The sequence below is a fragment of the Geotrypetes seraphini genome, chromosome 1 (assembly GCF_902459505.1).
Source record: "Geotrypetes seraphini chromosome 1, aGeoSer1.1, whole genome shotgun sequence".
NCBI lineage: Eukaryota > Metazoa > Chordata > Amphibia > Gymnophiona > Dermophiidae > Geotrypetes > Geotrypetes seraphini.
The window spans coordinates 39,146,647-39,173,419 of NC_047084.1; the positions used below are offsets into that span (position 1 = coordinate 39,146,647).

General features: G+C 51.8%; 2 protein-coding genes across 4 annotated transcripts in view; one reads left to right on the forward strand and one right to left on the reverse strand.

Annotated features, from left to right (window-relative positions):
- Positions 1-26,679, reverse strand: part of NLN (neurolysin) — a 158,465-nt gene extending 131,786 nt beyond the window's left edge. The window contains exon 1 of one of the 3 annotated variants that reach the window (XM_033930104.1): positions 26,577-26,679. Coding sequence is in view for 1 of the 3 variants with exons in the window: in XM_033930086.1 (XP_033785977.1) it covers positions 25,245-25,285 (41 nt within the window). In the remaining 2 variants the exon portion in view is untranslated. Of the gene's footprint in view, positions 1-23,267; positions 23,310-25,244; positions 25,490-26,576 lie in introns of those variants that run through there. The other 2 variants (XM_033930086.1, XM_033930096.1) reach the window with 2 other exon arrangements.
- The window catches only part of SGTB (small glutamine rich tetratricopeptide repeat containing beta), a 50,758-nt gene continuing 49,240 nt past the window's right edge, over positions 25,256-26,773 (forward strand). Inside the window, exon 1 of the mRNA XM_033930114.1 lies at positions 25,256-25,489. The gene's annotated coding sequence lies outside the window, so the exon portion shown is untranslated. The remainder of the gene's footprint in view (positions 25,490-26,773) is intronic.

A 26,773-nucleotide genomic window follows, 5' to 3' on the forward strand; every position in this document is an offset into this window, starting at 1 on the left:
GGCGGCACGTAGGGACGGTTAAGCTCACCCAAGGCTGGGCGTGGTTTCACCCAAAAGTGGCCTTAGGCGAGCTTAAGCAAGTCCTATGTGTCTCCCTAGGGCCATGATAAGTGCCTGAAATGTGAACAGACACAGCCAATAAACTAATTGCAGCAAAGAAATCTCCCTGCCACAGTAAGCTGAGCGGCTGCAGCAGGAAACCCCCGAACCCTACCACAAGTCCGCCAGCAGGAGGGATGCCCACTCCTACCTGCCGCCCCAAACCCCCCCAGACACAATTTCCATGGCAGGAGGGATGCCCACTCCCTCCTCCTGGCATCCCCTCAACATCCCCAGCAGGAGGGATGTCCACTCCCTCCTGCCAGTACTCCCCGAACTCATGAACGCTTGAACTCCCAACTCCTGAAACCCACCCGGACCCCCCCCCCCTTTTATCAGCAAGGCCAGCCGCAGGGATGCCAACTCCCTCAGATCAGCAGGTCCTTCTTCAGAATGGCAGTCCTTCCTCTTCCTGGTGCATCCTGGGATGCACTGGGGAGGGACCTAGGGCCCAGATTGGCACCTGGGCCAACCAGAGTTTTAGGCCTCCTTCCCAGTGCATTCTGGGATGCACTGGGAGTGGCCTAAGACTTCGATTGGCCAGATCCCCAAGACCACTCCCATGTGGGGAGGGTAGCGGGAGGGAGTGGGCATCCCTCCTGCCTGCCAACTTGCAAGAGGGGGTGGGGTTCAGGGGTTCCCTGCCACTGCCACGTAGCCAATCGTGGCAGGGAGATTCCCTTGCTATGATCAGCTCAGCAACAATGCAATTCTCTACATGGCACCTGTGACATGGATGCTGGTTAGAGAATCGGGGTGGTTAGGCAGGATTAGGCATCTGTCCATTAGGACAGATGCAATTCTGTATAGGACACCCTTGTGCAATTCTCAAAAGTAGCTTAGGTGGCTGCTAAGACTGGGTGTCCTATACAGAATCAGGCCCTGAATGTCTACTATTAAATCTCTGTCCACTTTTTCCATCTGTGAAGGAGGCCTGTATATCACATCAATGTAAATATACAGTGGAACCTTGGTTTACGAGCATAATTCGTTCCAGAAGCATGCTCATAAACCAAATTGCTCGTATATCAAAGCAAGTTTCCCAATAGGAAGTAAGGGAAACTCGCTTGATTCGTTCACCTCCCCCCCTGCCCCAAGGCCACCAGTGCTACTCCACCTTACCCTCCACCCGTGAGGCCACCGGCTCTGCTCCCCCCCCCCCTGGAGAACCAGTATCGCCCCCACCAGCAAACGCCCTCCCCCTGAGAACCAGCATCACCCCCCCCACGATCCGGCATCCCTCAACCACCCAAACACAATCCTTTACCCCGATTTGACACTGGCACCAGCACCAACGCACAGGATATGCCGGTGCCCGAAGATCCTGCCTCTTGCCTGGGCTGGGCCTTGAGCATCTGCGCATGCTCTAGGTCTTCTGGTTCTTGCTCTCTGAGATTCTTGGAGATCTCCAAGAATCTTGGCGAGAGTGGGAACCAGAAGGCCTTGAGCATGCGCAAATGCTCAAGGCCCAGTCCAGGTAAGAGGCAGGATCTTCGGGCACCAGCACGTCCTGTGCATTGGTGCTGGTGCCAGATCGGGGTAAGGGATTGTGTTTGGGTGTGCGGGCGGGGGATGCCAGATCACGCAGGGGGGGGGCTGTAACGCCGGTTTGCGTGGCAGGCTCACAAATCGAGTCAACGCTCGGTTTGCGAGGCACGATTTGGGAGAATGTTTTGCTCGTCTTGCAAAACACTCGCAAACCACGGATTGACTGTATTTATCATTTCTTCTTTCCAAATTGATCCACAGTGTCTCTTCCTTGCTTTTCAGATCCTGCAATTGTGTGGCTTTAATATGATCTTTAATATATAACGCTACTTCCTCTCCTTTTCTTCCTCTCCTGTCTTTCCTGAACAGATTATAGCCCGGTATAACCACATCCCAGACATGAACCACATCTCCATGATCGCCACTATATCCAGCTCATCTTCTTCCATCATAGCTTCTAGATCCAGAATTTTGTTTCCCATACTTCAAGTATTAGTATATACTGCTTTCCAGACATTGCCCCCTTTTTCCCATCCATTCAGTGATTTATTCACCTTGGGGCTCTGACAACCTGCCCCATCACTTCTAGTTTAAAGCCCTCTTCTTTTTTTGAATCATGTTTATTGGTAGTGTATACAAAACAAAGTAAAGCCCTCTTCAGTAGATTAGTCAGCTTGCTACCAAAGACACTTCTTCCCTTCTTTGATAGATGCATACCATTCCTGCTCAGCAGCCCTTGGAAAATCATCCCATGGTCCAGGAAGAATAAGTGTTTGAATGTTATTAATTAGAACAAATGATTTAGATACTGTAGGGAGAAAGTTTGGAGTATGCAACAGGCAATTAAGAAAGAGTCCTTAGGCAGCTAGTGATAAGTGAGCTTCTATGAAACCCTAGAGGAGACAGTACTTTGCACATCAGGACATTCAACATATAGTTAAAAGACTGCTGCAAAGTGTATGGCTTCACTTGCGGACAAATGCTTCACCTTGTTTGAGATAAAGCTACAAAATGATGGCCTGTATATATTAGAAAACAGAGAAACTTTTTTTTGGAATTGGTTTAAGGGGTATGTATTGATTGTTCTTGAAGGTATTTATTTATTGAATAGATGGAGGCGTGGGGGAAATAATTTTCCTTTTTATAAATTTTTGTAAGTTTAATGTGCTTTAATTTTAATCTTCTATGTAAGTGTATTAATTATTGTGCACTTCTGTAGTTTAAAAATTGAATAAAGAATTTAAAAAAATAAAACAGAGAAACTCACTGAAATGTTTATGAAGTGTTTATAAACTGATAACTGTTTAATGTTGTTTGAAAAGTAGCTTGATTCTCCCTACTTTGATCTCCCATCTTCCCTAACAAAAGAAGAGTTCAGATAGGAAATTCACAGACACACCAGAGAAGATCAACCAGATACAGGAAAGGAAGTTTGAAAAAGAAAACCCAAAATCTGGAATCCATGTGCATGAAAGCTCCAAATTATCTAATAAAATGTCAGATTTGCAGGCTTCAGCAGCCAAAAACATTGTTGCTATCTCTGGGACATACTGTAGTGAAAACAATGACTTGGATACAACCTACAAGACTATTTCATTACTTAGCCCATCCTCCCATAAACGCTTGAAGTGGGTTACATAAAAATATTCACATAATGCATAAAACATCAACACAGTCAGCTTAGCCACAGGCACAGAGAATTGGTCATTAAGTGCACCAAAATCCCCAATCACTGATGTCACTGCCAGTGCCTCACCTGTTGCAATGGTTAAGCATTTCTGCCCCTCCCTGCTCAGCATCTCTGGTCTCGCTCTCTCCCTCTTACCCTTTAGCATCACTCTATCGCCCTTTCTCTCCTCACCCACCTGCCAGCTCCTGAGTGTTCCCTCAGCCAGCATTACGCCTACAGGAAATTGCATTGGGAGATGGAACTGACAAAGGGAACAACTAGGGAGGAGAGGGAGCGATATCAAACTACAAGGAGAGGGGTGCCAATGTGAGTAAAAAAAAGTGGGAGGGGGAATAAGGCACTACCATTGTGGGGGTTGGATACCTAAGGTCTACAAAATCCTGAGTGGTATAGAATAAGTATTACTCTATCAAAAATGACAAAGACTAGGGGTCAAAAATACTTTTAAAAAACCAAAAGGAGGAAATATTTTTCACTCAAAGAATAGTTAGGCTCTGGAATTCGTTGCTAGAGGATGAGGTAACCGGTTAACATAGCTGGGTTTAAAAAAGGTTTAGATAAGTTTCTAGACGCAATGTCCATAGTCTGCCATTGAGACAGACAAGGAGGAAGCCACCACTTGCCCTGGGATTGGTAGCATGGAATGCTGCTACTATTTGGATTTCTGCCATATACTTTGGATGAGTAAAACGTTTTACTCATCCAAAATTAACTCATTTAATACTAATTCAAAAGGAGCCAATACAAAAGAACTGTTCAACATAGCTACAAATTTATTTGACACCGCATGCTACACTCAACCCATGCATAATACCAAGCTACCCTCAGCAAATAATCTAGCACAACATTTTGATTCAAAAATCAAAAACCTAAGAAATAACTACTCAACAATTGTTGCATACGAACATAAGTCAAGTTGATATGCACAGAGTCGAAATACCAGCAGACATGATCTGGAGCTCCTTTCACAAGTTAGAATGGAATAACTACAACAAGTTATACAACAAATACTCAAAATCATACTGTGTACTGGACTCATGTCCCCCAGAAATTATGAAAGCAGCTCCATTAGACTTTAAATTATCTCTATTGAATTACCTAACCAATAACCTAAACAATGGAAAATTCCTCACTAACAATGGTCATATTATAATAACCCCAATCCCAAAAAACCGTAAAGAACCATCAACATCAGTAACCAACTATAGACCAGTAGCATCTATTCCATTTATGGTAAAAATCATGGAAGGATTGGTACACACCCAGCTAATGGAATATCTCGACCAATTCTCTCTTCTGCACAAAACTTAATCTGGTTTTAGGCCTATGTTTAGCACTGAGACAGTAATTGCGGCTATCCTTGACAATTTGCGTTACTTGTTTAGTAAGGGCCTCAACGCCCTAATTCATCCAATTTGACATGAGCTCTGCCTTCGACTTGGTGGACCATGGAAAGCTGTTACAATGCCTAGACACCATCAGAATCAGAGGAAAGGTACTGAATTGGTTTTGAGGTTTCCTTATATCACGCACCTACCAAGTCCGTTTTAATCACGATCTCTCTGACACCTGGAGCAATCCATCTGGTGTGCCACAGGGATCACCACTATCCCCATTGATCTTCAACATTTACATTTCCTCATTGGGTGCACAATTGTCCCAGCTGGAGATAAAACTATATAGCTACGCTGACGACTTCACGATAATTATCCCATTCACTAACTCTGTCTCAGAAGTCACCCCCAAAGCAACAGAAGTACTAAATCGGATGGAGCAATGGATGACTGAATTCAGACTAAAACTAAACTCAGAGAAAACAAAATTTTTCACAGCATCACCACACCCACTTGTCACTAAAGCATCATTGTGCATCAATGACCTTAGTTATCCCATTCAACCCACTATGAAGATATTGGGAGTAACACTGGACCAGAGCCTGACCATGAAAGACCAGGTAGACTCCTTGATTAGAAAAATCTTTCTCACCCTGTGGTCCATAGCCTACTTCGATGTCTCATCATTTCGAATTCTGGTACAATCCCTTACACTGAGTCAACTCGATTATTGTAACATCGTCTACTTAGCACTCCCCTAGAAGAATATGCGACGATTGCAACTGGTACAAAATGCAGCGGTTTGACTACTTTGTGGACTGAAGAAGTTCAATCATGTAACATCTTCCTATCGACTTCTACACTGGCTGCCGATGGAGGCACGTGTGAAATTCAAGTTTGGTTGTTTTTGCTTCAAGGTACTTCATGGTTTAGCCCCTAAATATATAACAGACCTTTTCTCTTTCACAACCAACAGACATAGGCGAAGCTCACACCCGAACTTTGTTTCTCCACCGGTCAGAGGTTGTAAATTTAAAAGTCATCACCAATATCTTTTCTCACATCAAGCAGCACTGTGGGGTAAAGACCTAGAACAATTACTCGTGCCTACTACCTATAGGGAATTCAGGAAACGTCTAAAAACACATCTATTCCTGAAATACTTAGGAAACCAGCCTATACAATCTTAGTCCTCAACAAATGATCTCTAGAACTGTCAATCACCAAGTCTATACTTTGTTGATTCCACTCAATCTGTAACATCTTTAATCATTGTAAACTGCATAGAACTTCACGGTCCTGCGGTATATAAAAAAATTATTATTATTATTATATACTTGTGACTTGGATTGGTCACTGTGGAAATAGGATACTGGGCTAGATGAGACCATTAGTCTGACCCAGTATGGCTATTCTTATGTTCTTATGTAGTTGGCTCAGAGAGCTACAATCCCTTGAGTCTGCCCTGATAAGCAATAACTAAACTGGTGGAATCTATACAATAATCCTTTCCAAAAGAAGGGCTCCCTTTTTACAAAGTAGTGCTACCAATTAGCATGCACTGAATGCTTTTTGTATAATTAATGCCCTGCAACTGCATAAAAAACAGCATATATGTGCTATTTCATACCCTCCTCAAAACCAGTTTAGCTACATTATAGATTTTTCTCTTTGTTTAAATTTATTTGAAAGCGCGTATTCCAAATTTTTCCACTTGTTATGATGACACTTGTAGATCAAAGCTTGTGGTTTCACAGTTAGTATGGTTGAAACATGGCCAGAGATTAAGGGCACCTTTAACAAGGCCATGGTAGTTCTTCAATTCTATGGGCTTCAGTGTGCTTGCCATGGCAGCATCACTATCATGGCTTTGTAAAATGGGTCTTAATTTCAACATTACAAAACACAGCTCTGAGACTTATCTACTTGCTGAGGAAACACGACCACATCACAGCGGCTTACCTCGATTCACATTGGCTCCCAACACAAGCAAGAATACTATTCAAATTCTACTGTCTACTATTTAAGACCATAAACAGACTGCCCAGCCTACTTGAACAACCGATTAATCCAAACAACCACAACCAGACATAGGAGAACCCACACTCCATTCACACACCCTCCAATCAGAAACATCAAACGAAAAAAAAATGTACGATGACCTCCTGGTCACTTAAGCAGCAAAACTAGACTACCAATTCTCCAATTTACTGATCTGGACCCCAGAATACAAAACCTTCAGAAAAGAAATAAAAACCCTGCTTTTCAAGAAATCCTTAAAGACAAACTAATACAGCAAGAACCATCTCAATCCCCAATAGCAACCCACTCCACTCCATAATACCACGGGAAATGTCCAGATAACTCCTTATGTATTCCTATATGTCCAAATAACTTCTTATGTAATCCACCTTGAACCGCAAGGTAATAGCGGAATAGAAATCACTAATCACTAGACTTCGGGGCAGCGGCGAGTTAGCTCCGCCCACCCCACCACATCAGTAGCGTGCGACCGGGCTCCTCCATAAAAGGAGGCAAGCCATCGGGCGCCGCTACTGCTATCAATTGTTTTTTTTTTCTGCAGCAGCGAGGCAGAAGGGGAGCAGAGAGGCAGGAGAGCTGTGCGAAGCGCTGGGAGAAGGAAGAAGCGCCCGCACAGGCAAGGAGACTTCGGGGCAGCGGCGAATTAGCTCCGCCCACCCCACCACATCAGTAGCGTGCGACCGGGCTCCTCCATAAAAGGAGGCAAGCCATCGGGCGCCGCTACTGCTATCAATTGTTTTTTTTTTTCTGCAGCAGCGAGGCAGAAGGGGAGCAGAGAGGCAGGAGAGCTGTGCGAGGCGCTGGGAGAAGGGAGAAGCGCCCGTACAGGCAAGGAGACTTCAGGGCAGCGGCGAGTTAGCTCCGCCCACCCCACCACATCAGTAGCGTGCGACCGGGCTCCTCCATAAAAGGAGGCAAGCCATCGGGCGCCGCTACTGCTATCAATTGTTTTTTTTTTTCTGCAGCAGCGAGGCAGAAGGGGAGCAGAGAGGCAGGAGAGCTGTGCGAAGCGCTGGGAGAAGGGAGAAGCGCCCGCACAGGCAAGGAGACTTCGGGGCAGCGGCGAATTAGCTCCGCCCACCCCACCACATCAGTAGCGTGCGACCGGGCTCCTCCATAAAAGGAGGCAAGCCATCGGGCGCCGCTACTGCTATCAATTGTTTTTTTTTTCTGCAGCAGCGAGGCAGAAGGGGAGCAGAGAGGCAGGAGAGCTGTGCGAAGCGCTGGGAGAAGGGAGAAGCGCCCGCACAGGCAAGGAGACTTCGGGGCAGCGGCGAATTAGCTCCGCCCACCCCACCACATCAGTAGCGTGCGACCGGGCTCCTCCATAAAAGGAGGCAAGCCATCGGGCGCCGCTACTGCTATCAGTTGTTTTTTTTTTCTGCAGCAGCGAGGCAGAAGGGGAGCAGAGAGGCAGGAGAGCTGTGCGAAGCGCTGGGAGAAGGGAGAAGCGCCCGCACAGGCAAGGAGACTTCGGGGCAGCGGCGAGTTAGCTCCGCCCACCCCACCACATCAGTAGCGTGCGACCGGGCTCCTCCATAAAAGGAGGCAAGCCATCAGGCGCCGCTACTGCTATCAATTGTTTTTTTTTTCTGCAGCAGCGAGGCAGAAGGGGAGCAGAGAGGCAGGAGAGCTGTGCGAAGCGCTGGGAGAAGGGAGAAGCGCCCGCACAGGCAAGGAGACTTCGGGGCAGCGGCGAGTTAGCTCCGCCCACCCCACCACATCAGTAGCGTGCGACCGGGCTCCTCCATAAAAGGAGGCAAGCCATCGGGCGCCGCTACTGCTATCAATTGTTTTTTTTTTCTGCAGCAGCGAGGCAGAAGGGGAGAAGAGAGGCAGGAGAGCTGTGCGAAGCGCTGGGAGAAGGGAGAAGCACCCGCACAGGCAAGGAGACTTCGGGGCAGCGGCGAGTTAGCTCCGCCCACCCCACCACATCAGTAGCGTGCGACCGGGCTCCTCCATAAAAGGAGGCAAGCCATCAGGCGCCGCTACTGCTATCAATTGTTTTTTTTTTCTGCAGCAGCGAGGCAGAAGGGGAGCAGAGAGGCAGGAGAGCTGTGCGAAGCGCTGGGAGAAGGGAGAAGCGCCCGCACAGGCAAGGAGACTTCGGGGCAGCGGCGAATTAGCTCCGCCCACCCCACCACATCAGTAGCGTGCGACCGGGCTCCTCCATAAAAGGAGGCAAGCCATCGGGCGCCGCTACTGCTATCAATTGTTTTTTTTTTCTGCAGCAGCGAGGCAGAAGGGGAGCAGAGAGGCAGGAGAGCTGTGCGAAGCGCTGGGAGAAGGGAGAAGCGCCCGCACAGGCAAGGAGACTTCGGGGCAGCGGCGAGTTAGCTCCGCCCACCCCACCACATCAGTAGCGTGCGACCGGGCTCCTCCATAAAAGGAGGCAAGCCATCGGGCGCCGCTACTGCTATCAGTTGTTTTTTTTTTCTGCAGCAGCGAGGCAGAAGGGGAGCAGAGAGGCAGGAGAGCTGTGCGAAGCGCTGGGAGAAGGGAGAAGCGCCCGCACAGGCAAGGAGACTTCGGGGCAGCGGCGAATTAGCTCCGCCCACCCCACCACATCAGTAGCGTGCGACCGGGCTCCTCCATAAAAGGAGGCAAGCCATCAGGCGCCGCTACTGCTATCAATTGTTTTTTTTTTCTGCAGCAGCGAGGCAGAAGGGGAGCAGAGAGGCAGGAGAGCTGTGCGAAGCGCTGGGAGAAGGGAGAAGCGCCCGCACAGGCAAGGAGACTTCGGGGCAGCGGCGAGTTAGCTCCGCCCACCCCACCACATCAGTAGCGTGCGACCGGGCTCCTCCATAAAAGGAGGCAAGCCATCGGGCGCCGCTACTGCTATCAATTGTTTTTTTTTTCTGCAGCAGCGAGGCAGAAGGGGAGAAGAGAGGCAGGAGAGCTGTGCGAAGCGCTGGGAGAAGGGAGAAGCACCCGCACAGGCAAGGAGACTTCGGGGCAGCGGCGAATTAGCTCCGCCCACCCCACCACATCAGTAGCGTGCGACCGGGCTCCTCCATAAAAGGAGGCAAGCCATCAGGCGCCGCTACTGCTATCAATTGTTTTTTTTTTCTGCAGCAGCGAGGCAGAAGGGGAGCAGAGAGGCAGGAGAGCTGTGCGAAGCGCTGGGAGAAGGGAGAAGCGCCCGCACAGGCAAGGAGACTTCGGGGCAGCGGCGAATTAGCTCCGCCCACCCCACCACATCAGTAGCGTGTGACCGGGCTCCTCCATAAAAGGAGGCAAGCCATCGGGCGCCGCTACTGCTATCAATTGTTTTTTTTTTCTGCAGCAGCGAGGCAGAAGGGGAGCAGAGAGGCAGGAGAGCTGTGCGAGGCGCTGGGAGAAGGGAGAAGCGCCCGTACAGGCAAGGAGACTTCAGGGCAGCGGCGAGTTAGCTCCGCCCACCCCACCACATCAGTAGCGTGCGACCGGGCTCCTCCATAAAAGGAGGCAAGCCATCGGGCGCCGCTACTGCTATCAATTGTTTTTTTTTTTCTGCAGCAGCGAGGCAGAAGGGGAGCAGAGAGGCAGGAGAGCTGTGCGAAGCGCTGGGAGAAGGGAGAAGCGCCCGCACAGGCAAGGAGACTTCGGGGCAGCGGCGAATTAGCTCCGCCCACCCCACCACATCAGTAGCGTGCGACCGGGCTCCTCCATAAAAGGAGGCAAGCCATCGGGCGCCGCTACTGCTATCAATTGTTTTTTTTTTCTGCAGCAGCGAGGCAGAAGGGGAGCAGAGAGGCAGGAGAGCTGTGCGAAGCGCTGGGAGAAGGGAGAAGCGCCCGCACAGGCAAGGAGACTTCGGGGCAGCGGCGAGTTAGCTCCGCCCACCCCACCACATCAGTAGCGTGCGACCGGGCTCCTCCATAAAAGGAGGCAAGCCATCGGGCGCCGCTACTGCTATCAGTTGTTTTTTTTTTCTGCAGCAGCGAGGCAGAAGGGGAGCAGAGAGGCAGGAGAGCTGTGCGAAGCGCTGGGAGAAGGGAGAAGCGCCCGCACAGGCAAGGAGACTTCGGGGCAGCGGCGAATTAGCTCCGCCCACCCCACCACATCAGTAGCGTGCGACCGGGCTCCTCCATAAAAGGAGGCAAGCCATCAGGCGCCGCTACTGCTATCAATTGTTTTTTTTTTCTGCAGCAGCGAGGCAGAAGGGGAGCAGAGAGGCAGGAGAGCTGTGCGAAGCGCTGGGAGAAGGGAGAAGCGCCCGCACAGGCAAGGAGACTTCGGGGCAGCGGCGAATTAGCTCCGCCCACCCCACCACATCAGTAGCGTGCGACCGGGCTCCTCCATAAAAGGAGGCAAGCCATCGGGCGCCGCTACTGCTATCAATTGTTTTTTTTTTCTGCAGCAGCGAGGCAGAAGGGGAGCAGAGAGGCAGGAGAGCTGTGCGAAGCGCTGGGAGAAGGGAGAAGCGCCCGCACAGGCAAGGAGACTTCGGGGCAGCGGCGAGTTAGCTCCGCCCACCCCACCACATCAGTAGCGTGCGACCGGGCTCCTCCATAAAAGGAGGCAAGCCATCGGGCGCCGCTACTGCTATCAATTGTTTTTTTTTTCTGCAGCAGCGAGGCAGAAGGGGAGAAGAGAGGCAGGAGAGCTGTGCGAAGCGCTGGGAGAAGGGAGAAGCGCCCGCACAGGCAAGGAGACTTCGGGGCAGCGGCGAGTTAGCTCCGCCCACCCCACTACATCAGTAGCGTGCGACCGGGCTCCTCCATAAAAGGAGGCAAGCCATCGGGCGCCGCTACTGCTATCAATTGTTTTTTTTTTTCTGCAGCAGCGAGGCAGAAGGGGAGCAGAGAGGCAGGAGAGCTGTGCGAGGCGCTGGGAGAAGGGAGAAGCGCCCGTACAGGCAAGGAGACTTCAGGGCAGCGGCGAGTTAGCTCCGCCCACCCCACCACATCAGTAGCGTGCGACCGGGCTCCTCCATAAAAGGAGGCAAGCCATCGGGCGCCGCTACTGCTATCAATTGTTTTTTTTTTTCTGCAGCAGCGAGGCAGAAGGGGAGCAGAGAGGCAGGAGAGCTGTGCGAAGCGCTGGGAGAAGGGAGAAGCGCCCGCACAGGCAAGGAGACTTCGGGGCAGCGGCGAATTAGCTCCGCCCACCCCACCACATCAGTAGCGTGCGACCGGGCTCCTCCATAAAAGGAGGCAAGCCATCGGGCGCCGCTACTGCTATCAATTGTTTTTTTTTTCTGCAGCAGCGAGGCAGAAGGGGAGAAGAGAGGCAGGAGAGCTGTGCGAAGCGCTGGGAGAAGGGAGAAGCGCCCGCACAGGCAAGGAGACTTCGGGGCAGCGGCGAATTAGCTCCGCCCACCCCACCACATCAGTAGCGTGCGACCGGGCTCCTCCATAAAAGGAGGCAAGCCATCGGGCGCCGCTACTTCTATCAATTGTTTTTTTTTTCTGCAGCAGCGAGGCAGAAGGGGAGCAGAGAGGCAGGAGAGCTGTGCGAGGCGCTGGGAGAAGGGAGAAGCGCCCGTACAGGCAAGGAGACTTCAGGGCAGCGGCGAGTTAGCTCCGCCCACCCCACCACATCAGTAGCGTGCGACCGGGCTCCTCCATAAAAGGAGGCAAGCCATCGGGCGCCGCTACTGCTATCAATTGTTTTTTTTTTTCTGCAGCAGCGAGGCAGAAGGGGAGCAGAGAGGCAGGAGAGCTGTGCGAAGCGCTGGGAGAAGGGAGAAGCGCCCGCACAGGCAAGGAGACTTCGGGGCAGCGGCGAATTAGCTCCGCCCACCCCACCACATCAGTAGCGTGCGACCGGGCTCCTCCATAAAAGGAGGCAAGCCATCGGGCGCCGCTACTGCTATCAATTGTTTTTTTTTTCTGCAGCAGCGAGGCAGAAGGGGAGCAGAGAGGCAGGAGAGCTGTGCGAAGCGCTGGGAGAAGGGAGAAGCGCCCGCACAGGCAAGGAGACTTCGGGGCAGCGGCGAGTTAGCTCCGCCCACCCCACCACATCAGTAGCGTGCGACCGGGCTCCTCCATAAAAGGAGGCAAGCCATCGGGCGCCGCTACTGCTATCAATTGTTTTTTTTTTCTGCAGCAGCGAGGCAGAAGGGGAGAAGAGAGGCAGGAGAGCTGTGCGAAGCGCTGGGAGAAGGGAGAAGCGCCCGCACAGGCAAGGAGACTTCGGGGCAGCGGCGAGTTAGCTCCGCCCACCCCACTACATCAGTAGCGTGCGACCGGGCTCCTCCATAAAAGGAGGCAAGCCATCGGGCGCCGCTACTGCTATCAATTGTTTTTTTTTTTCTGCAGCAGCGAGGCAGAAGGGGAGCAGAGAGGCAGGAGAGCTGTGCGAGGCGCTGGGAGAAGGGAGAAGCGCCCGTACAGGCAAGGAGACTTCAGGGCAGCGGCGAGTTAGCTCCGCCCACCCCACCACATCAGTAGCGTGCGACCGGGCTCCTCCATAAAAGGAGGCAAGCCATCGGGCGCCGCTACTGCTATCAATTGTTTTTTTTTTTCTGCAGCAGCGAGGCAGAAGGGGAGCAGAGAGGCAGGAGAGCTGTGCGAAGCGCTGGGAGAAGGGAGAAGCGCCCGCACAGGCAAGGAGACTTCGGGGCAGCGGCGAATTAGCTCCGCCCACCCCACCACATCAGTAGCGTGCGACCGGGCTCCTCCATAAAAGGAGGCAAGCCATCGGGCGCCGCTACTGCTATCAATTGTTTTTTTTTTCTGCAGCAGCGAGGCAGAAGGGGAGCAGAGAGGCAGGAGAGCTGTGCGAGGCGCTGGGAGAAGGGAGAAGCGCCCGTACAGGCAAGGAGACTTCAGGGCAGCGGCGAGTTAGCTCCGCCCACCCCACCACATCAGTAGCGTGCGACCGGGCTCCTCCATAAAAGGAGGCAAGCCATCGGGCGCCGCTACTGCTATCAATTGTTTTTTTTTTCTGCAGCAGCGAGGCAGAAGGGGAGCAGAGAGGCAGGAGAGCTGTGCGAAGCGCTGGGAGAAGGGAGAAGCGCCCGCACAGGCAAGGAGACTTCGGGGCAGCGGCGAATTAGCTCCGCCCACCCCACCACATCAGTAGCGTGCGACCGGGCTCCTCCATAAAAGGAGGCAAGCCATCGGGCGCCGCTACTGCTATCAATTGTTTTTTTTTTCTGCAGCAGCGAGGCAGAAGGGGAGCAGAGAGGCAGGAGAGCTGTGCGAAGCGCTGGGAGAAGGGAGAAGCGCCCGCACAGGCAAGGAGACTTCGGGGCAGCGGCGAGTTAGCTCCGCCCACCCCACCACATCAGTAGCGTGCGACCGGGCTCCTCCATAAAAGGAGGCAAGCCATCGGGCGCCGCTACTGCTATCAGTTGTTTTTTTTTTCTGCAGCAGCGAGGCAGAAGGGGAGCAGAGAGGCAGGAGAGCTGTGCGAAGCGCTGGGAGAAGGGAGAAGCGCCCGCACAGGCAAGGAGACTTCGGGGCAGCGGCGAGTTAGCTCCGCCCACCCCACCACATCAGTAGCGTGCGACCGGGCTCCTCCATAAAAGGAGGCAAGCCATCAGGCGCCGCTACTGCTATCAATTGTTTTTTTTTTCTGCAGCAGCGAGGCAGAAGGGGAGCAGAGAGGCAGGAGAGCTGTGCGAAGCGCTGGGAGAAGGGAGAAGCGCCCGCACAGGCAAGGAGACTTCGGGGCAGCGGCGAGTTAGCTCCGCCCACCCCACCACATCAGTAGCGTGCGACCGGGCTCCTCCATAAAAGGAGGCAAGCCATCGGGCGCCGCTACTGCTATCAATTGTTTTTTTTTTCTGCAGCAGCGAGGCAGAAGGGGAGAAGAGAGGCAGGAGAGCTGTGCGAAGCGCTGGGAGAAGGGAGAAGCGCCCGCACAGGCAAGGAGACTTCGGGGCAGCGGCGAATTAGCTCCGCCCACCCCACCACATCAGTAGCGTGCGACCGGGCTCCTCCATAAAAGGAGGCAAGGCAGCGGGCGCCGCTACTGCTATCAATTGTTTTTTTTTTTCTGCAGCAGCGAGGCAGAAGGGGAGCAGAGAGGCAGGAGAGCTGTGCGAGGCGCTGGGAGAAGGGAGAAGCGCCCGTACAGGCAAGGAGACTTCAGGGCAGCGGCGAATTAGCTCCGCCCACCCCACCACATCAGTAGCGTGCGACCGGGCTCCTCCATAAAAGGAGGCAAGCCATCGGGCGCCGCTACTGCTATCAATTGTTTTTTTTTTCTGCAGCAGCGAGGCAGAAGGGGAGCAGAGAGGCAGGAGAGCTGTGCGAAGCGCTGGGAGAAGGGAGAAGCGCCCGCACAGGCAAGGAGACTTCGGGGCAGCGGCGAATTAGCTCCGCCCACCCCACCACATCAGTAGCGTGCGACCGGGCTCCTCCATAAAAGGAGGCAAGCCATCGGGCGCCGCTACTGCTATCAATTGTTTTTTTTTTTCTGCAGCAGCGAGGCAGAAGGGGAGCAGAGAGGCAGGAGAGCTGTGCGAAGCGCTGGGAGAAGGGAGAAGCGCCCGCACAGGCAAGGAGACTTCGGGGCAGCGGCGAGTTAGCTCCGCCCACCCCACCACATCAGTAGCGTGCGACCGGGCTCCTCCATAAAAGGAGGCAAGCCATCGGGCGCCGCTACTGCTATCAGTTGTTTTTTTTTTCTGCAGCAGCGAGGCAGAAGGGGAGCAGAGAGGCAGGAGAGCTGTGCGAAGCGCTGGGAGAAGGGAGAAGCGCCCGCACAGGCAAGGAGACTTCGGGGCAGCGGCGAATTAGCTCCGCCCACCCCACCACATCAGTAGCGTGCGACCGGGCTCCTCCATAAAAGGAGGCAAGCCATCAGGCGCCGCTACTGCTATCAATTGTTTTTTTTTTCTGCAGCAGCGAGGCAGAAGGGGAGCAGAGAGGCAGGAGAGCTGTGCGAAGCGCTGGGAGAAGGGAGAAGCGCCCGCACAGGCAAGGAGACTTCGGGGCAGCGGCGAATTAGCTCCGCCCACCCCACCACATCAGTAGCGTGCGACCGGGCTCCTCCATAAAAGGAGGCAAGCCATCGGGCGCCGCTACTGCTATCAATTGTTTTTTTTTTTCTGCAGCAGCGAGGCAGAAGGGGAGCAGAGAGGCAGGAGAGCTGTGCGAAGCGCTGGGAGAAGGGAGAAGCGCCCGCACAGGCAAGGAGACTTCGGGGCAGCGGCGAGTTAGCTCCGCCCACCCCACCACATCAGTAGCGTGCGACCGGGCTCCTCCATAAAAGGAGGCAAGCCATCGGGCGCCGCTACTGCTATCAATTGTTTTTTTTTTTCTGCAGCAGCGAGGCAGAAGGGGAGAAGAGAGGCAGGAGAGCTGTGCGAAGCGCTGGGAGAAGGGAGAAGCACCCGCACAGGCAAGGAGACTTCGGGGCAGCGGCGAATTAGCTCCGCCCACCCCACCACATCAGTAGCGTGCGACCGGGCTCCTCCATAAAAGGAGGCAAGCCATCAGGCGCCGCTACTGCTATCAATTGTTTTTTTTTTCTGCAGCAGCGAGGCAGAAGGGGAGCAGAGAGGCAGGAGAGCTGTGCGAAGCGCTGGGAGAAGGGAGAAGCGCCCGCACAGGCAAGGAGACTTCGGGGCAGCGGCGAATTAGCTCCGCCCACCCCACCACATCAGTAGCGTGCGACCGGGCTCCTCCATAAAAGGAGGCAAGCCATCGGGCGCCGCTACTGCTATCAATTGTTTTTTTTTTCTGCAGCAGCGAGGCAGAAGGGGAGCAGAGAGGCAGGAGAGCTGTGCGAAGCGCTGGGAGAAGGGAGAAGCGCCCGCACAGGCAAGGAGACTTCGGGGCAGCGGCGAGTTAGCTCCGCCCACCCCACCACATCAGTAGCGTGCGACCGGGCTCCTCCATAAAAGGAGGCAAGCCATCGGGCGCCGCTACTGCTATCAGTTGTTTTTTTTTTTCTGCAGCAGCGAGGCAGAAGGGGAGCAGAGAGGCAGGAGAGCTGTGCGAAGCGCTGGGAGAAGGGAGAAGCGCCCGCACAGGCAAGGAGACTTCGGGGCAGCGGCGAATTAGCTCCGCCCACCCCACCACATCAGTAGCGTGCGACCGGGCTCCTCCATAAAAGGAGGCAAGCCATCAGGCGCCGCTACTGCTATCAATTGTTTTTTTTTTCTGCAGCAGCGAGGCAGAAGGGGAGCAGAGAGGCAGGAGAGCTGTGCGAAGCGCTGGGAGAAGGGAGAAGCGCCCGCACAGGCAAGGAGACTTCGGGGCAGCGGCGAGTTAGCTCCGCCCACCCCACCACATCAGTAGCGTGCGACCGGGCTCCTCCATAAAAGGAGGCAAGCCATCGGGCGCCGCTACTGCTATCAATTGTTTTTTTTTTCTGCAGCAGCGAGGCAGAAGGGGAGAAGAGAGGCAGGAGAGCTGTGCGAAGCGCTGGGAGAAGGGAGAAGCGCCCGCACAGGCAAGGAGACTTCGGGGCAGCGGCGAATTAGCTCCGCCCACCCCACCACATCAGTAGCGTGCGACCGGGCTCCTCCATAAAAGGAGGCAAGCCATCGGGCGCCGCTACTGCTATCAATTGTTTTTTTTTTCTGCAGCAGCGAGGCAGAAGGGGAGCAGAGAGGCAGGAGAGCTGTGCGAGGCGCTGGGAGAAGGGAGAAGCGCCCGTACAGGCAAGGAGACTTCGGGGCAGCGGCGAATTAGCTCCGCCCACCCCACCACATCAGTAGCGTGCGACCGGGCTCCTCCATAAAAGGAGGCAAGCCATCGGGCGCCGCTACTGCTATCAATTGTTTTTTTTTTCTGCAGCAGCGAGGCAGAAGGGGAGCAGAGAGGCAGGAGAGCTGTGCGAGGCGCTGGGAGAAGGGAGAAGCGCCCGCACAGGCAAGGAGACTTCGGGGCAGCGGCGAATTAGCTCCGCCCACCCCACCACATCAGTAGCGTGCGACCGGGCTCCTCCATAAAAGGAGGCAAGCCATCGGGCGCCGCTACTGCTATCAATTGTTTTTTTTTTCTGCAGCAGCGAGGCAGAAGGGGAGCAGAGAGGCAGGAGAGCTGTGCGAAGCGCTGGGAGAAGGGAGAAGCGCCCGCACAGGCAAGGAGACTTCGGGGCAGCGGCGAGTTAGCTCCGCCCACCCCACCACATCAGTAGCGTGCGACCGGGCTCCTCCATAAAAGGAGGCAAGCCATCGGGCGCCGCTACTGCTATCAGTTGTTTTTTTTTTCTGCAGCAGCGAGGCAGAAGGGGAGCAGAGAGGCAGGAGAGCTGTGCGAAGCGCTGGGAGAAGGGAGAAGCGCCCGCACAGGCAAGGAGACTTCGGGGCAGCGGCGAATTAGCTCCGCCCACCCCACCACATCAGTAGCGTGCGACCGGGCTCCTCCATAAAAGGAGGCAAGCCATCAGGCGCCGCTACTGCTATCAATTGTTTTTTTTTTCTGCAGCAGCGAGGCAGAAGGGGAGCAGAGAGGCAGGAGAGCTGTGCGAAGCGCTGGGAGAAGGGAGAAGCGCCCGCACAGGCAAGGAGACTTCGGGGCAGCGGCGAATTAGCTCCGCCCACCCCACCACATCAGTAGCGTGCGACCGGGCTCCTCCATAAAAGGAGGCAAGCCATCGGGCGCCGCTACTGCTATCAATTGTTTTTTTTTTCTGCAGCAGCGAGGCAGAAGGGGAGCAGAGAGGCAGGAGAGCTGTGCGAAGCGCTGGGAGAAGGGAGAAGCGCCCGCACAGGCAAGGAGACTTCGGGGCAGCGGCGAGTTAGCTCCGCCCACCCCACCACATCAGTAGCGTGCGACCGGGCTCCTCCATAAAAGGAGGCAAGCCATCGGGCGCCGCTACTGCTATCAATTGTTTTTTTTTTCTGCAGCAGCGAGGCAGAAGGGGAGAAGAGAGGCAGGAGAGCTGTGCGAAGCGCTGGGAGAAGGGAGAAGCACCCGCACAGGCAAGGAGACTTCGGGGCAGCGGCGAATTAGCTCCGCCCACCCCACCACATCAGTAGCGTGCGACCGGGCTCCTCCATAAAAGGAGGCAAGCCATCAGGCGCCGCTACTGCTATCAATTGTTTTTTTTTTTCTGCAGCAGCGAGGCAGAAGGGGAGCAGAGAGGCAGGAGAGCTGTGCGAAGCGCTGGGAGAAGGGAGAAGCGCCCGCACAGGCAAGGAGACTTCGGGGCAGCGGCGAATTAGCTCCGCCCACCCCACCACATCAGTAGCGTGCGACCGGGCTCCTCCATAAAAGGAGGCAAGCCATCGGGCGCCGCTACTGCTATCAATTGTTTTTTTTTTCTGCAGCAGCGAGGCAGAAGGGGAGCAGAGAGGCAGGAGAGCTGTGCGAAGCGCTGGGAGAAGGGAGAAGCGCCCGCACAGGCAAGGAGACTTCGGGGCAGCGGCGAGTTAGCTCCGCCCACCCCACCACATCAGTAGCGTGCGACCGGGCTCCTCCATAAAAGGAGGCAAGCCATCGGGCGCCGCTACTGCTATCAATTGTTTTTTTTTTCTGCAGCAGCGAGGCAGAAGGGGAGCAGAGAGGCAGGAGAGCTGTGCGAAGCGCTGGGAGAAGGGAGAAGCGCCCGCACAGGTAAGGAGACTTCGGGGCAGCGGCGAGTTAGCTCCGCCCACCCCACTACATCAGTAGTGTGCGACCGGGCTCCTCCATAAAAGGAGGCAAGCCATCGGGCGCCGCTACTGCTATCAATTGTTTTTTTTTTTCTGCAGCAGCGAGGCAGAAGGGGAGAAGAGAGGCAGGAGAGCTGTGCGAAGCGCTGGGAGAAGGGAGAAGCGCCCGCACAGGCAAGGAGACTTCGGGGCAGCGGCGAGTTAGCTCCGCCCACCCCACTACATCAGTAGCGTGTGACCGGGCTCCTCCATAAAAGGAGGCAAGCCATCGGGCGCCGCTACTGCTATCAATTGTTTTTTTTTTCTGCAGCAGCGAGGCAGAAGGGGAGCAGAGAGGCAGGAGAGCTGTGCGAAGCGCTGGGAGAAGGGAGAAGCGCCCGCACAGGCAAGGAGACTTCGGGGCAGCGGCGAGTTAGCTCCGCCCACCCCACTACATCAGTAGTGTGCGACCGGGCTCCTCCATAAAAGGAGGCAAGCCAACGGCCTTAGCGAGAGCGCCTTTGCGAAGGGCCTCAAGAAGGGCCTCTAAACAGAGCCCTACCACTTTGAGCCAGATACACTCCTCTCTTCCCACACGAAAGCAGATACTCTCCTTTATCACACGCAAGCAAGCACACAGGCAAACACACTCTTTCCTTGACTCACAATCCTTTTATTTTTTGTTTATTTATTTATTTATTTATTTATTTTCTTTCTCTTTTTTCCGTTTCCTTTTTGAAATGGCAGGGAGAACTAGGAGCACCAAGACTACTATCAAGCTCAACACTCCAGCATCTGGAGAGACCCGGGGGATGGCCAAGAACTCTACACAGAAGGCAGAGAGTGCCACTGAGCAGGGAACAGATGTCTCAGTGCTGACCGAGGCCATCCTCCTCCCACGGTATGCCTCGGTCTCTACGCAGACAGACGAGATGAAACAGGTAGAAGCGGACGAGGACATTATGCAGGAACTGCGGAGCCTCAGGGAGGAGGTGAAACGCCTGAGGTGCATCAGGGAGGATGAGGCCTTCATCGACGATGCCATCCAGGAACTGTCTCATATCACAGAACGAAGCCTCGACAAGACCATCCTTGGCACTCCCAAACCTACAGCTCTAAATTCAATGATCGGAATACAGGAAATGATTGGAGATGCCGGTCCCTGGCAGCTGGTAACCTCTTCTACTGGCAAGCAAAGAAACCCCACCCCATTCTCACTTTCTTCTTCTTTTTCTCTCAAACAGGGCAGTTCTACACCAACCCCACAACTTTCCCTGAAAAACAGATTTCACGTCCTTCAAGAAGGAACTGTCGAGGATGAAACAGAGGGGGCTCAGGAGGATTCCGAACACAGAACATCGGCTGCAGTTCTCGCTGCTCGACCCCCCCCCCTCAGAAGGAGCATAGAGTGGTGGTCATCGGAGACTCCATGCTAAGAGGCACCGAAGGACCAATTTGCAGACCAGATTTGCAGTCGAGGGAGGTCTGCTGTCTCCCTGGAGCCAGGATCCGGGATATCACCACCAGTATAGACAAACTTCTGAAACCTACTGACCATTTCCCTATGTTTCTCATTCATGTAGGTACCAACGATACTGCCAGAAGCACATCAGACAGCATCAGACAGGAGCACAGGCGGTCTTCTCATCAATTCTCCCGGTAAGAAACAAAGGCAGAGACAGGGAAGAGCGCATCCATAGGACCAATGAGTGGCTTCGCGAATGGTGTTTAGAGATGAACTTTGGATTCCTAGACCACGGAGAGGCGCTACAATGACTACAGGGACCTGACGGACTTCACCTAACAAAGAGAGGCAAGAAAGTTTTTGGACATCGACTAGCACGTCTACTTCGGAAGGCTTTAAACTAGGTAAGTTGGGGGAGGGTTCATACATACATACCAGAGCAGTAAGGATCCATCCTGGGGAAGCGAGTAAAACCCACACTTCTGAGCCTAAGGTAAGTACCCATAGTATACACAAAAAAACAAGAATCACACTAACGGGGATAGGCATCTCGTCACAAATTTGGAGAGCAATGTATGTTAATGCACACAGCTTGGGCAACAAAATCCTGGAACTAGAAACAGAAATAAGGAATGCTGACCTTGACATAGTAGCGATATCCGAGACCTGGTTCACAGACTCGCATGGGTGGGATATGGTTATACCAGGCTACAATCTACTTCTTTGGGACAGAGAGGACAAATTAGGAGGGGGGTAGCACTATACACTAAGGATAATATCAAAACTACCAGGATCACAGAGGTTAGATACACAGGGGAATCACTTTGGGTAAACCTGGCCAGAGGGAATGAAAAATGCCTTTACCTCGGTGTGGTATACAGGCCTCCAAGACAACAGGAAGACAAAGACAAAGAATTGATTGAGGACATAGAGAACATCACTTTACGTGGTGACACAGTACTGTTAGGCGACTTCAACATGCCAGATACAGACTGGAACACCCTCTCAGCAACTACGAGTGGTAGCAGAAGAATATTAACCTCCATTAAGGGTGCACAACTCAAACAAATGGTATTAGAGCCCACCAGAGAAAAAGCAATACTGGACCTGGTACTCACAAATGGAGACAGTGTCTCGGAAGTATCAGTGGGAGACACGCTGGCCTCCAGTGACCACAACATGGTATGGCTGAACCTCAAGAAAGGCTTCTCTAAATCAAACACAGCAACGAGGGTCCTCAACTTTAGGGACGCAGATTTTGACCACATGAGAGACTTTGTCTATCAGGAGCTTCAAAACCATGCAGAAACTGACAATCCGGAAACTATGTGGTCAAATCTAAAATCCATCCTGAACGAAGCATTAAGCCGCTACGTAAAAACAGTAAGCAAACGCCGGAGAAACAAAAAACCACAATGGTTCAACAAGGAAATTTCGGACCTCATTAAAAAGAAAAAAGAAACATTTATCACCTACAAACATCTTGGGAAAAGGGAGGCAAAAGAAGACTATCTGGCCAGATCTAAGGCTGTCAAAAAGGCAGTCAGGGAAGCCAAACGTTGAACAGAGGAAGATCTAGCACGGAACATTAAAAAAGGGGACAAATCCTTCTTTAGGTACATTAGCGACAGGAAGAGAAACAAAAATGGGATAGAACGCCTTAGGCAAGCAGATGGAAACTACGCAGAATCTGATACTACCAAGGCAGAACTGCTAAACGAATACTTCTGCTCAGTATTCACCTGTGAAGCACCGGGAGCTGGTCCACAACTACAGATAAGAGACAGCCAAAATGACCTGTTTCATGATTACGAGTTTACACCCAGTAGCGTCTACCACGAACTTTCAAAACTCAAAGTAGACAAAGCCATGGGACCAAACAATCTACATCCCAAGGTACTCAGAGAGCTGAGTGAAGTTCTGGCTGAACCACTATCCGTGCTCTTCAATCTTTCCATGCGCACGGGAAAAGTACCCCTAGACTGGAAAACAGCTAACGTAATTCCACTTCACAAAAAGGGCTGCAGAACAGAGACAGAAAATTACAGACCTGTGAGTCTTACATCCATAGTGTGCAAACTCATGGAAACACTAATCAAACAGAAACTTGACAAAATTCTAGATGAAGAAAATTTACGTGATCCACATCAACACAGATTTACCAGGGGAAGGTCCTGCCAATCTAATCTGATTGACTTCTTTGACTGGGTGACCAGTCATCTGGACGCCGGGGAGTCCCTAGACGTGATATATTTGGACTTCAGCAAAGCTTTTGATAGCGTCCCACACCGCAGGCTGTTGAACAAACTAAAATCGATGGGATTAGGAGATACATTCACTGCATGGGTAAGGGATTGGCTAGATGGTAGGCTTCAAAGGGTGATGGTAAATGGTACCCCCTCCGAAACGTCAGCAGTGATGAGTGGAGTACCTCAGGGCTCCGTCTTAGGGCCGATTCTATTCAATTTATTCATAGGAGATTTGACCCAAGGGCTTAAGGGAAAAGTATCACTGTTTGCCGACAATGCCAAACTATGCAACATAGTACACAAAAGCAGTGTGCCTGACTTTATGACGCAGGACCTACGACAGCTGGAACAGTGGTCATCAACTTGGCAGCTAGGCTTCAATGCTAAAAAATGTAAAGTAATGCACCTAGGCAAAAAAAATCCACACAGAACTTACACACTAAATGGTGAAACCTTGTCCAGGACCACGGTGGAACGTGATTTAGGAGTAATCATTAGCGATGATATGAAGGCTGCCAATCAAATAGAGAAGGCTTCGTCCAAGGCAAGACAAATGATGGGCTGCATCCGTAGGGGTTTTGTCAGCAGAAAACCTGAAGTCATAATGCCACTGTACAGATCCATGGTGAGACCTCAACTCGAGTATTGTGTTCAATTCTGGAGACCACACTACCGGAAAGATGTGTTGAGAATTGAGTCGGTTCAGCGAATGGCTACCAGGATGGTCTTGGGGCTCAGGGATCTCACATATGAAGAAAGGTTAAAAAAACTGCGGATGTACTCACTGGAGGAGCGAAGAGAGAGGGGGGGACATGATTGAGACCTTTAAATATATCACGGGGCGTATAGAGGTGAAAGATGATATCTTCAGTCTTACAGGGCCCTCGGTAACCAGAGGACACTCGCTGAAAATCAGGGGAGGGAAATTTCAAGGTGATGCTAGGAAGTACTTCTTCACCGAACGGGTGGTCGATCATTGGAACAAGCTGCCTCAGCAAGTGATTGAGGCCAACAGCGTGTCAGATTTTAAGAGAAAATGGGATATTCATGTGGGATCTATAGGGGAGTAAGAATCAGGGAGTGGGTCATTGGTATGGGCAGACTCGATGGGCTATGGCCCTTTTCTGCCGTCAATTTCTATGTTTCTAATGTAATGTAATCTTCTAAACAGCTTTAAAGATCTATGCTGTTAACAAAAAGATAACCGTTCTAAACATCTTTTCCTTATTTCTACGAACATTTACCAGTAAATCTACTTATTACCTTAAACTATAGCAATGCTTAATTTTGCATAGGGTGCCAACACTGGTTATTTTAATATTATAAAATATCATCATGTATGAGGTAATTTTTAATTTATTTGGATTTATTTTTTGTAGGGAGAGGGTCAGCTCTATGATTAATCCATAGCTCTGTCTCATAAAAGTTATGAATTTAGGGGCAATCCTGACTTCTACCTGAAGGAAAAACCTCTATGATCTAAACTATCAGCACAGAGTGCTCCCCTTTGGCCTGGCCTCGTCACCCAGAGTCTTCACCAAGTGCCTGGTAGTGGTGGCCGCAGCGCTCAGGAACCATGGTCTTCAGGTGTTTCCCTACCTGGACGACTGCGTTGGAAGGTAAAGAATAATATGAGAAGTCTTCTTCCATTATAATAGAGCTGCTAAGTTACCAAAATCAAGAAGGGAGACTGCCCAAGTGGTTTTGACCTTACACCCTAAGGCAGGGGTAGGCAATTCCAGTCCTCGTGAGCCAGAGCCAGGTCAGGTTTTCAGGATATCCACAATGAATATGTATGAGATGGGTTTGCATGCACTGCCTCCTCGAGATGCAAATCTATCTCATGCATATTTATTGTGGATATCCTGAAAACCTGACCTGGCTCTCGAGGACTGGAATTGCCTACCCCTGCCCTAAGACGATGTGGTATACATTAAAATTGGTGATGTAAGACCCTAATACAGGGGTGTCAAAGTCAGTCCTCGAGGGCCGCAATCCAGTCGGGTTTTCATGATTTCCCCAATGAATATGCATGAGATCTATTTGCATGCACTGCTTTCATTGTATGCTAATAGATCTCATGCATCTTCATTGGGGAAATCATGAAAACCCGACTGGATTGCGGTCCTCGAGGAGGAGCTTTGACACCCCTGCCCTAATACATCGGGGTTGGGCCGTCAGAAACCCCTCTGCTGGGCCGAAATCTCTCTCTTACAACTGGGCAGCCTGTGGGCACATGAAAAATCCCGACCGCGACTCTGCCCCCGCGGGTCGCGAAAGCAGGGCTCAGCTTAGAAGAGCAGGAGTCCTTCCTTACACACTTCTGGACTACAACCACAAGGGAACAGAACGCTCGCCGTGTCTCAGAAGGCTTGGAAAAAAAAAAAAAAGAAGAAGGTGAGGGGCAGAGTACCTGGGAAGGCCGCGCGATGTACAGAAACTCCACGAGACCATAATCCCGCAGGAAACACGCGCTCACTAAACCAAAATCTACGACCTCCGCCGCCGCCACCACGCTCTCTCGTCTCGCTTCCGGCCGGCACGCGCCTGCGCAGAGCAGATGCCAGGCTAGCTCGGGGTGGATCGGCGCGTGCGGTCTGACAGCTACAGGGCGAGCTGAGAGCAGCAGTTGCAGTCAGCGGGAGCTTTGGAACAGTGGTAAGGCAGAGCAGCGGTTGCTCTATGCAAGATTGTGTGGTATATATATGTACGTGCCTCTTTTCCCTTCCCGTGCCTAGGGCCTGGTGCCAAAAATCCTTGAATGCTGCGAGAGAAGCCCATTGCCGCGCCCTGCAAGAGCAAAGAAAACAACAGCAGCCCACACGGCGAGCCGTGGAAGCCGTAGCTGGTTATTGCAATGCGCAGTACTGCCAAAAAGCAGGACATGGGTGACCTCGAGCAATCAGTACATTTGACAAACCTTTCCTAATACAGTACAGTTATTTCATATGTTATTAAAAAATCATTTGTAATTACTGATTAGGTGGGGGAAAAATGTACAAATACTCTGATGGGTGTCAGACTAGATTGCAAATTATATGCCCAAACAACTTTCTTACTATATTTCATAGAACATATTGTTTGGGTAATTACGTAATAAATGTTGTTTTCTTGCAAGTTGAATTTTTATAATAAAATATTGTGTAGGAGTTTATCAAATTGTAAGCCCCAAAATTAAATCGTAGAGGAGAAGTAGAAGATACAGGTGATAGGGATTCCAAGTGCTAATTGGGATCATAACAGTTTGCTAGGTTGTTAAGCTTTCTAAAAGAACCCGTAGGTGTGTCAATGAACACTGTTTAATCTTGACTAAATTTATTGGTACAGTGGGAGAAGATAATATCAGTAATCATTTGTGCAGATCAATTACTGTTAAGGTGCAAAAAGGATTGCTTTTACAAAACCGTGGTGGAGGTTAATGCTCCGACGTTCATAGGAATTCTATGAGCATCCTAGCATTTACCTGACCGGTGCTCTGTAGAAACCTCTCTGATCGTGGCTTTGTAAAAGCCAGAGTAAGTGGTTTGTCTTTTTTATATAATTATCTTTATAATTTGAAACAAATATAATATTAACAAGTTAATAAGAAATTGGACTGATGATTGAATTTGAGAGGTTCAGAGAAATTTTCTGATCTGCATGGAAGATTAATGTCCCTACTCTTTTTTGAAGGATCATAAAAATAACTTGATGTGACAATTTGTAAGAAACTTGTTTTGTGAATGATATGAAAAGCGTGGCTTACCTGCATTATATTTTCATAGGACAGGTATGACCTCATCCTGTATCCACTAATTAGTTTTGCTAGTTTCTTCAGGAAGACATTGCATTTTCCTCTTAGTGTTGATTTCTAGAGAGCTGATCAATCTTATAAGGAGCTGCCTGCTTGTAGGCAGCAAGAATGCACATAAATGGTATTATTTTAATCATTTACACCTGTAA